Raw genomic sequence first — 12,074 nt, forward strand, 5'->3', positions numbered from 1 at the left:
ATAATTCAATCTTTTGTAATTATATAGTAAAAATGTGTTAAATATCATTTATTTTATGATTGTAATTTTGTCATGTGAAAACATAAAGTTAAAAAATAAAACTTTTTCTATCCTATTTTATGTGATATTTTTTATTTTCGAGAGTCAAATATTTTAATTTTGATCGGATATTTGCGTATGAAAATTTTAATTTGTTTGAAGTTAAATCTATATATATGTAAACTTCGTAAAGAGGACTATAAGTCACAATAATTGATAATTCAAAATGTTAAAAGGATCTATGAAAAACTTACATCGAAATGCGAAAAATATCAGAGATGGAGAGAATAATTATAATTTTTTTAAACAATAATTGCAAGACAAATAAATAAAAATGGAGAAAATATAATTATTTTTCATATCACTTTATATGATATTTCTATTTTATATTTAATGAGATGATTAAAACAACACAAATATAATATCTTAGACTATAAATTGGAGGAGAAGCTAAAAGTTTGAATATAATTTGTTAAAAGTTAAATTTATTATTTTTAAACTGCGTGCTGAAAGTACAAACACATTAATATGATAACATTTGGACAATCTTATTTACATCAAACATATGTTATATGCTATTTTTGTCCTTGCTTATCGTTTAAAATGAGATTAATAAATATTTAATAATAAAGTTGACTGACAACTCATTCTTAAAAGTCCCCTTTTCATACATTATTATTATAACATAATAAAATTACATAATTAATAATAAAGAAAAAATGTCCTCTTGTGACTAAAATATACACACATCAAACGTTTAAATTTTCCTTATTTCAGACATGCTGCAGCAATAATGTTGTCGACATAAATGAAATTAAATAATTCAAATTTTTTTTTTCAAGATAATAGTTTATAACTTTATATTATAATAAAATTTATATAAGTAGGGTAACCATTTGGGGTCAGTTAACATCAGGTTTGTTATGTTTTTCTCTTGTCAAAACACACATACAAAAGCGCACACAAACACAAACACAAAACACAAAACACAATAACAAAATCCCTCAAAAGAGTCAGAGAAGAAGCAAAGGGGAAAAAGGGGTTGTGAAAAAATAGAGGTTTTTGAGGTTTTCTGTTGGGAGAAGAAAAAAAACACACTTTTTATCTGTTTCTTGATATATAGAGAAGTAGTAAAGGTTGTTTCTTTTATCTCATTTTCTTCTTCAAGAATGTTGTAAAGATCAAATCTTTATGCTACAAAACTCACATGTCATCATTGATATCATCTTTTTGTTCTTGTTTTTGTTGTTGTTGTTCTCTTATGGGGTGCTAGCTACTTCAATGGGGTTGTTTTCTTGATACACAAAAAGTAGTAAAAATTGTTCCTTTATCTCATTTTCTTGAATTTTTGTCCAAGAATGTTGTAAAGATTATATCTTTATGCACCAAAAGTCTCATGTCATCATCATCATCATCTTCTTGTTCTTGTTGAGTTGTTTTTCTTCTATAGTTGCTAGCTACTTCAATGGGGTTGTTTTCTTGATATAGAAAAGAGTGGTCAAGTTTCTTCCTTCACCTCATTTTCTTGAATTTTTGTTCAAGAATGTTGTAAAGATCAAATCTTTATGCACAAAAAGTCTCATGTCATCAACATCATCATCTTGTTCTTGTTCTCCTATGGGTACTTCAATGGGGATGTTTTTTGCTGATATGAATTCACTCTCTATTAACACTCCAGAAAGTCTTGATGAAGGTAAAGGGAGAAGGGGTTCTTGGGATTTTCAATTCTTGAATAAAGGGGGGTCCTTTTTTTCTTCTCGTAGTCTTGATGAAGCCCAAAATAGTGAAGAAAATAATGAGTCTATTGATCTTAATGCTTCTTGTTTCAATGATGAGAAACAAATTACAATGCATACTACTTTTAACAGTAACAATAATAGTAGTAGTAGTGGCTGTAATGGCAAGGAAACAGAGAATGGACAGTCAAAACTTTGTGCTAGAGGTCATTGGAGACCAGCTGAAGATGCTAAGCTTAAAGAACTTGTTGCTATTTATGGCCCTCAGAATTGGAACCTTATTGCTGAAAAGTTAGAAGGAAGGTCAGGTAAGAAATAAAAATCTAATCTTTTTCAAGATTCTACTAGATTATCGAAAATAGTCCCTCTATCTTTATTAGATAGGATAAGGTCTGCGTAAACGCTATCCTGAAAAATCACATCTTTTTAAAGATTCTAACTCGGAAACAACCTTTCTTATACTCCACTTATGTGATTACATTAACTATGTTTGATGTTATTTCATCACTCCACTTGTGTGATTACATTGACTATGTTAGATGTTGTATATATCATTTTCAAGATTTATAATGACTCCTTGTGATATAATTTTCTTATTTTGATGTGTAAAGGAAAAAGTTGTAGATTGAGATGGTTTAACCAGTTGGATCCAAGAATCAACAGAAGGGCATTTAGTGAAGAGGAAGAGGAAAGATTAATGGCTGCTCATAGATTGTATGGTAACAAATGGGCAATGATAGCAAGACTATTTCCAGGGAGAACAGACAATGCAGTGAAGAACCATTGGCATGTAATAATGGCCAGAAAATATAGAGAACAATCAAGTGCTTATAGGAGAAGAAAAATGGGACAATTTGTTTACAGAAGATCAACAACAACAGTAGTTGAAGAAGCAGATAATTCAAGTGGCCAAAATTCTGTTAACCACTTTAGTATGAAAATGAATAATAATAATGGTCCAAATGGTTGGGTTGTTTATGGACCAAATGGCTCACCCCACATGGCTGCTTCTGCTGGAGAAGCAGCAACTCCTAGTAGCACCAATAATGTGCCTCTCTATTCTCCATACTCACCATTTGCTGCTCCCCCTTTTGACTCATTACCTGCAGGTATATATGTGTCTTTCACTTACATTAAATTCCTCCCACTTTTTGGATCATATTTGGTTCAACTATAAAAAAAAGATGCAAGTTTCTTGAAGTTTGAAGTCATAAAAAGTGAGTCTTGAAGTTGAAGTTGTGTTTGAACATGCATCTTAGTGAATAAAAATCCAAACTTTATTAAAACTTCCAAAGATTATATACCTATGTTGCTCAAAAATGTAGACAGGTGTGTGTTGGATGTTCTAAAAAATGTGCGTGTTGAATCTTTCGAAAGTAATATATTTTTGAAAGATTCAACACGGGTGCGTATGACTTTATATTTGAAGAGTCAGAGCAACATAAACTTGAAAACAATAGACAAAATTGTGTATCTAAAACTTTGTTTTTTTTTAATGGTTAGTTATGAATGTTGTTTTTTCTTGAAGGTCATTGTGGGAATGAGATGATAAATGTTCTAAACCAACAAGGAGGCAGATCTTGGGATAGGCAAAGGGAAGTTACTCATCAACATCCATCTAATTCATTAATGATGATGAATAATATGCAACAAGATCAATCACAATATGTCTTGCAGTTTCCTTATGTTACACAAATTTCATCATCACCATCAACAACAGAACAAGGACTAGTAAAAGAGGACAAAAGAAGCAACAACAACAGTGATAATACCACAATTGCACCACCATTTATAGACTTTCTTGGAGTAGGAGCCACTTGAATAATTCAAATCTTCTTCTTTTTTTATTTTTCAAGAAAAAGGCCCCCCTCCCCTCCCCTTTTGAAACAATATTAGTAGAGCATGTAACAAGTATTTTAGTTTTTCTCATTCTGTTATTATGTGTCAATTTGTGACACTGAAATATCAAAAAGCATTAAAAAAAAAAAAACTCCACTTTGCAAACTGTTAACAATAAGGTGTTGTCACTTCTTTGCCTTTTTTTACTCATTTGTTTTAGTAGTGAGATCAAATAGTGTGACCACAATAAAATTCATAATTTTTTGGTCATTGAAATTCAATTTTAAGGTGGGGGGTGGGGGTGGGGTGTACAAAGCAAGAAAAGTGGGGAAATTGGAGACATCCTTTTCTCATGAGGCTGCCAAAAAAACAGGCAGAAATTCAGGGGTCCTGAACAACAAAAACTTTATGTAAGTTGCTATTTTATGCAATCAATTATGGTAACTGCTAAACATACATTTGCCTCAGCAGAATCTTTATGTCACCAACATGAGAGTGCTTATTTGGAGCTGTTCCAACAGTTCAATACAAGACAATTCCTCACCCAACCCCCCTCATCATACACAAAATATATACTATGTATGTGAATTCGGATTTAGTCAGAAAAAAAAATCATATATACCATAAGTAGCGAAGTTAAGCGTTTCGTTAAAGGTATATTAGGTAAGATATATACATAGTCTTTAAGAATAGACACAAAATTATAAAAATAATTAAGTACACCTATAATTTTCTTTTGAAGTTTATTGCCTTAAAATATGTCAAATTTTCAGTAATTATGATATCTTCTAAGTAAGGTGGAATGCATAGTAAAATATCTAAGGTGAAAAGTAAAAATTAAAGTATTTTTTAAAAAAGCTACTTTTATCTGTTTATTTGATGTGACAATTTCTTAGTCCGTCCTAATAAAAGAGAACGGAGTGAAAGACATTATCCTTTTAACTTTAAAATACTTATTCTGTTCTTAGTGATATAATTTTTCAACTTCATAAATATATAAAAATTGTTTGAGACAATAAATTTTAAAAGTCTGTCTTTTTTCTTAAACATCGTACCAACTCTAATGATTCTACATAAAATGAAACAGACGAATGACATTACGTTAAAAACGGACTAAACAGAAAAGTAAGACAAATAAATTACCGCGATATAAATAATGAAAAGTGAAAAAAGGTAAAGGGGGTGGGGGGCATGTATACAGGTAGTTCCCTGTAATACGCATAAAATTTGGTGGAGCAGTAAGTGAAAGAGATTGCAAAATGTGCATGTTTCAACTTTCTGTTACAAATGCGTTGACACACATGCTTTTACTGACCTAATCATCTTTCTTACATATTTCATCTTTTTACATACACACAAGGGACATGTGTTATGCCACCAGGGTAAAATTTATAGGTTAAAATATGATGCACGTGAATTTGTAATCTCGTTATAAAATTAGATATTGTTAGAATTGATATGATACTATCTATTGATAGTCTTGCTACAAGAAAGCTAATTATTATCGTATTTGATCGAATGTTATGTTGTTTACTTAAAACGATATTTTATGAATTCTAAATTCATCACGGGTGTTATATACACTTGCATTATAATTACAACGAGAAATAGTTAAAAGGAAGAAACTAATAATGCGGCTTTAGTTTGATGTTTTTAAAGGAAGAAACTATGAGCTAATTAACCGGATGTTGTAATGAACCCATATCGTATTAAAATGGATAAATGGAATTATACGTACAAATATAAGAGTCCATTGTTATAATTACTTCAAATAGTAATAAATTTTCCAAAGGGAAGAAAGGAGAAGGTTCTAGAATTAATCTAAGCAGCTAAGAAATAACAATGTTAAAATCCTCATATTGAGAGCTAAATGTATTCTATAATGATGATTTAATATAGTGGAAGTGTATAAACATATTTATTTACATAAAAATTTTCTAGTGGTGTTCATGAAAATTTAAGTCTGATATATCTTACATACATAATATAAAATATGATATACAATGTCAAAGAAAGCATTTTCCACATCTGATTATTTTATTATATATTTGTTTCTTTCTGACGAAACTGTTTATTATAGTAGATGTTGGAGATTTCTTATAACTTTTTGTGTGTTTATTCTTTTCTATATTTTAAACGTTCTACTCAAAATTCCGACTTCAACATTACGGCAGGGAGACACCAATATTTTGAACCCCTTAGGATTCTTGGTTGATGATATTTGACAAATTTTCATTAGTTTTACATGCAATTTTACATGTTACGTACGTACCTAGTAATGTCTTCACATGAAAGCAACACATTATTCCTACGTTGTTGTTCACTCCATCCATCCATGCAACAAAATCAAGCAAGGTCCTTACTTGCACCAATACCAAGAAACAAGAAAACTAAAGTGCCAACTAATTTTCTATGATTTTTTTTCAAAATGATACAAAATCTATATATTATATTATGCGGAACAAATGAAGAATAACAATGTATATTAGTAATACGAAGATAAATATAATAACATGCTTTTAATAACCTCACCAATTTCACGATTCAAAAACCAGCGTTCTATTCAACTCAACTTCATTAATCACATCAACTATAGTACATTGATGTAGTTTCCAATAAAGATAATCCAACTAATGTTTCTTTCTTCAAAACCTCCCTCATATCTTCAGTATCCAAATTTTATATCGTTATACGATATTAAAGTTAAAAAAGACTTCCAATATAATTCGTCAAGAAGGAAGGTGAAATTGAATGTACAATCACCCTGAAACTTTAATTTTTGAATTTTGAAATTATGTCTAAATATGTGAAATAATTTTCTTAAAATATGTATTTTTTTTCTCCTAAAAACTAGTCCAATTTGGGCTCTTTCAGTAAGGCTTGAAGCATGGGCTGATGGGGGCTAAAGGTTGCAAGGCTTGGGCCATTTCTTTATTAGAAATTGATATGGATCTATCTACAACCACTTCTAACTTTCTTTTTTCGTTTGTTTCAATTAATTTTTATTTATTTATTTATTTAATCTGTTTTAAAAAAAATTCTTTTTTTATTTCAAAAAAATTCACATTATATATTTAAGAACATAAAATTAAAAAATCTTAACATATTTCACCTATCTTTTGTTAAAAATCAGAAGATTAAAAAAAGAAAGAATCTCACGAGTGGAATATATTTCACCTATCTTTAATTGTTACTTAATAGTTAAATTATTTGATTTCCATATAAACGTTGAATGTTAATTTAGTGTGACTTTACAAGTGAAGTTTAAGAAGGATAAGATAAAAATAAATTTTATGTCGGATAGAAAAAGCGTTTTCAGTAGATTTTCTTCTAAAAAAAGTGTTATCAAAGTAGTAATGGAAGGAAAGTAATGACCGTGAATAGGAAGATGAACAAAACAAATGAAACAACATATAAAAATTGAAAAAAAAGACACTACGCAAATACAAAATAACATTACTAATTATGAAGAAGAAGAGACTACACCATGTCTCCACATAAAAGTACTATAACAGTTTTCAACTACCTATTATCTTTTTACTCTAATCTTCGACTATTATACCTTCTTATCCATAACATATCATTAATAAGTTAAATATGTGTCATATGTAGTCTAATTAATAACCCCCCTCGTTATCTAATTCGATCTATTTGTATATTTCGAACCGTTTATTATAGTCAATCTTTTGCATCTCCTCTATACATCTTCTATTATTCTTCTCATTTACACAAAAATTATGTATTGCTAATTAAATGAGGTTGTCTTTAAAATCAAATAAATGTCCTAAATGCAGAAAAAGTACTAAATTTAGACCCAAGAAAATAAAAGTAATTTAAAGCTTAACATGCACTTTGGTCTAGGGTCCCATAGAGCAACACATTTTTAAAGAAAATATGTGGTTCAAAAAGCTAATGGGAGTAATGAAAATATTGGTGTGTCTCAATTTGAAAGAACAGTCAGGAAACATACAACTGGTCCAACATTAAATATTTTTAATGTATAGTTTTTATTCAAATCATGACATATATCTACCTTATTGTCAACTAATGGATAATAACCATATATTATTATCTTTATCTCTCTTTGGTTATTAATATAAAGTTATATACTTGGAAAAAGAAACCAAAAAGTAAGAAGAAAAAGAGAACTTTACCCTCGAATTTTCCCACCTTTTTAGCATATGTAAGGAATTAAGAATAGATCCTTTTTGCCATGAAAGTGAAAGGTGCATTGACAACTTTTTTTATTTTTCTATCAAGAAAAAAAAAGTTCTAGTTTATCTACACAAAATTTGGGGGACCTACCATGTACTTATGTTATTTTTTCTTCCTAAAATGTCCAATTTGTAGTCAATTTTCTCTTTTTCTCAATGAGCTGTTTGTTTGTTGGCCCTATTTAGTTTTTATAATGTTTACCCTAATAATTATCATGATTTGTGGCTCATGTGCTAATACTTGGTGGTGGTGATGGTTAGAATGGATCTTTTTTTATTATTCGTATATGATGTTTGTATCAAATTAAAAAATTTAATTGTAGTGGTCGTAAATTAAAGTGAGAACATGTATCACTTAATTGCGGTTACACAATAAGTGTTTATATGAAAAAACATAAATTTTGCTTGATTTGGTATAAATATTTAATACGGATGACTTATTTTTATTTTTTTTGTGTAGAAATAGATGTTCTTTTGTCAGATACAACAATCTCTGATGTTCTTTACTTTTAACATAAGGTATGTTGTTCAGGTGTTTTTCAAAAATGAGATCGAAAGCGTATTGGAGGATTCGAGCTAACATAGATATTAATAAGAGTGAAACCATAGTATTAGGAGAGTGTAATAGGTTTCATTTCCTTAGCCAAGAAAAGTGAATCTTTACAAGAAGTACAAAGTCCATTAATATAATTGATATACTATCATAAAAATAACTCAAATATTCAGAATAAAACTATCAATATCAGAAGTCAAGTTAAAACTTCAGCTGCATCTTATTTATCTCTATCTATTAAATATAACTCTACAGGTCTATGTACAAGGTACACATAGTACTGCAAAACTATAAAACTTTGTAGACACTATGCATACTGTCTCCTTCTCCTCCTAGACACAAGAACCTGCTATGCGCAGGGTCCGAGGAAGGGCCAGTCCACAAAGGTCAATTGTATGCAGCTTTATCCTGCATTTATGCAAGAGACTTAACATGAATGATTGGTACTAGGCAACCATGAATCATGTTGTAAGTCTTGTATCATCGTGTACTCTCACGAAAATGAAGTGATCTAGACAAGGCTGCTGGATTAGCTTGCAAGGCAAAAGAAGTGTCAAGTTCGCGATTTCTATGATCAGCTTTTGGATTAAAGGCACTGAAGAGCATTGTACCACGAGTCGAATCAATCTTCTCATTCCTGATACCTAGGGTTGACCATATAGAGCTTTTAGCCGCTTCATTTGGATCATGAATCCTTAATGTCTTCGGAATCAGTACACATCTCTCCCCTTCTCTATCCTGCAAAGTAGTATCTCTTCTCCTTGATTGTGATGGATCAAGCTTGCTTTCATCTCGAGAATGTTTTCCTAATGTCGGTGAAGTAGGACTGTTGTTATGGACTGATTGATTGGATGAAAGCCATGGTACGTTCCAAGGGTTTGACACGGTGCATCCCCAGTACGGTGCTGCTGGATAGAATGATACTGGAAAGCCAGAATAAGGCCACGGAGCGCCCTGAAAGTACGGTACTTGAGGAGGAAATGGCTGGAAATTACTCCAATTAGCTAAATCATGAGTACCAGCACTGCTTTCTTTGTCAGTTACACTTGAAGCTGTACTACAACTTCCATTTGATTGATCATTCCCGATTGTAGGCATTCTTTGTTCCGATCCATGGTATTCATTTCGATGCATATTATGTGAATTCTCAGCTAAGTTCAATGCAGAAACCATAGAGTCACAAAGGGGTTTATCTGATCCAAATGTAAGGACAGTTCCATTTGTCCTTGAAGCAGGAAGATGCATTCCGTGAGCTGCTGCTTCAACTCGACCTGCTTGAAGAGGATAATTCGATATGGAAGAACTCTTGTTCTTACGACGACCAGATCCCACAGGCACATTTCTCATTGTACCTCCAGCAGTCCAATATCTCTGGCAGTTCTTGCAGAAGTAACGAGGCTGATTGACGTTGTAATTATTGTAATAACAGAACTTTGTTTCCATGCTATTACATCGAGGACATGGAATCAATTTATCAGGCTTCTTGAGTGCCTTCTCCTCACTCGAATCCTCCTCCTCGACAGATTTTGAGGATAACGTCTCTTTATCTGCGTCCTGCATCTTGATGTCATCGCTTATACCAGATGATGTTTCTGGTTCAATCGACGAGTCTGCAGCTGGATCAACAAGTTCATCAACTTGTTTGCTTTGTGTAACTTCTCCTTCTAAATTGATCTGATCAATTGACAAGAAAAAACAGGTTTAGTTCGAGCTCTCACACAACAAATCAAAACTATTCCTCACCGAATCAACGACCATCTTATCGTTTTAACATAAGCAATTCGACAAGGTAAACGATCCGAATATTTAGCCCTAATTCTCCATTCCTAGCAGTAGTTAACAATTCCACTTGATAAAAATACATAACAATATGATCATCATGAATACAAAAGTGTTACAAGACAGGATTTGAATATTTACAACAACAACATACCCGGTGTGTAATCCCACAAGTGGGATCTGAAGAGTGTAGGATGTACGTAGACGTTACCCTATCTTTTTAGGATAGAGAGACTGTTTCCGCTACACCCTCACGATCTGAATATTTCAGGGCATATAATCCTTGTGCTTTCCAAATTACACTACTTTAACATACTTAATTCCAAAAACATATAAAAAAAATATCTTGCAAAGTAAGATCATATCCATATATATATATATTTTAAATGTTGATTAACATCACCAGATCAAACATCAAGAAACATCATAGTTCTATGGTATCTAATTTGAAAATATAAAATAAAAAATAATCCCAAAACAGGGTCTTTCCTAAAACTGATTTTTTTTTTACATTTCCATTTTAAGCTATGGTATTAATAAAGATCCAATCTTTTCATAAAACAAAACTCACCCACATACTAAAACTCTGTCTGGTCGCTAGATTTTGAAGTTGAAACTCAAAAATTTGAATTTTTACTTGAAAAAAAATGAGATAAGTCCTAAAAAGATCATATTTTTAAAAGTTTTGATCAAATTTTATGGTCAAATAGATATATCAAAGATAAAGTTTCAAACTTTATAACTAAAATTGGTGATCAAAAATTCATTTTTTATTAACTCATGATATATATTTATAAACAATTCAGTAAAAAGATTTACCTTTTCATCATCAATTGAAAGAGGGGATGAGGTTGTATGATCATCATGAAGATAAACACAATTGGTTTCTTGTTGTGTCATACCAATTGTTTTACCAAACAGCTTAATAGAAGGATCTCTAACTTCAGACATTTTCTTGAATTCCTCTTCACAATTCTTGATTTTTTTTATTTTTATTAAAAGTAGTTTGTGTTTCTTGAAAAAGGGGTAAGATGGGAACAAATTTTTATCTTCTTGTTTTGTTTCTTTGATGTTTGGTGTCTTATAAGTTTTGGACTTTGAGGACTATAGATGAAGAGAAGAAGAAAAAGGGTTTTAGAGGGTGGGGGGTGGGGGTAGACACATCACTAAAGGTAGAGGGATTTGTAGCCACAAATTTGTATGTGGCAATAGAGAAATCTTGATACATTTGGTTTGAGGGAGGGGAGAGTTGTTTTTGTTCTTTTTAGGTGTGTGTGGTTTGTTTGTTGTTTTTTTGATTCTGTACCCAAAAACTAAAAGTAAAAAGGCAAGTGCTTTTGGTACTATTTTCTCCCTTTCTTATTTGTCCATGTCAGCAACTACTTTTCCAAAAGTTTTTTCTCAAATAGATTTGGCCTAATACCAAAAGATTGCCTTAATATTTATTTCTGTTTTAATCTTCTTTTTCCACTGTTGTAGGTAGAAGAAAATCATGGATAAGAATGTTGTAGAAAGGTGGATTAGAATAGTTATGAAAATGGATTCCTTTCTCAAAAGTCATTAGGTTAAAAGGATGCGATCGCCTCTTCTAAAAATTTAAATTGTTAGAGAGTGCATACTTTTGTTATTTAATTGTATTCTTAATAAGCCCCATCACGTGTGATTCTATTTCTTTTTTCATGGGTTAAGTTTGTGGAATTTTTTTTTCATATAGGTGACAGTATAATTTGATCTCAAGACTTTTGTCTTCTCTAACAACATGTACACTTGAATTAGGTGTTTCTACCTTCTGTTGAAGTGCTTCTTCTTTCTACTTTTCAGTTGACATGTTTATCCTTGTCTTGTGCTTATAAAAGCTCATGAATTCACCAAATGAAAATTCTACAAGTCTTTACATTCTTCAATTATAATAGT

At 31.1% G+C, this 12,074-nt stretch overlaps 2 protein-coding genes across 3 annotated transcripts; one reads left to right on the plus strand and one right to left on the minus strand.

Moving 5' to 3' along the window:
- Nucleotides 1-957: 957 nt before the first annotated feature.
- Nucleotides 958-3,763, plus strand: MYB117 (transcription factor MYB117). The gene is made up of 3 exons (NM_001320381.1): nt 958-2,083; nt 2,387-2,884; nt 3,304-3,763. Exons 1-3 carry the CDS (start codon nt 1,621-1,623, stop codon nt 3,594-3,596), a joined length of 1,254 nt encoding a protein of 417 aa, NP_001307310.1. The 5' UTR covers nt 958-1,620; the 3' UTR covers nt 3,597-3,763.
- Nucleotides 3,764-8,487: 4,724 nt separating this feature from the next.
- LOC101248009 (cyclic dof factor 1) lies at nt 8,488-11,468 on the minus strand. Of its 2 annotated transcripts, none has more exons than XM_004238773.5 (2): nt 10,980-11,468; nt 8,488-10,055 (listed from the first exon to the last, which is right to left on the minus strand). In XM_004238773.5, exons 1-2 carry the CDS (start codon nt 11,109-11,111, stop codon nt 8,862-8,864), a joined length of 1,326 nt encoding a protein of 441 aa, XP_004238821.1. In that variant the 5' UTR covers nt 11,112-11,468; the 3' UTR covers nt 8,488-8,861. The 2 variants fall into 2 exon arrangements, with proteins under 2 accessions (XP_004238821.1, XP_025886818.1); XM_026031033.2 differs by having other exon boundaries at nt 10,315-11,193.
- Nucleotides 11,469-12,074: the final 606 nt, after the last annotated feature.

The sequence above is a fragment of the Solanum lycopersicum genome, chromosome 5 (assembly GCF_036512215.1).
Source record: "Solanum lycopersicum chromosome 5, SLM_r2.1".
Lineage (NCBI taxonomy): Eukaryota > Viridiplantae > Streptophyta > Magnoliopsida > Solanales > Solanaceae > Solanum > Solanum lycopersicum.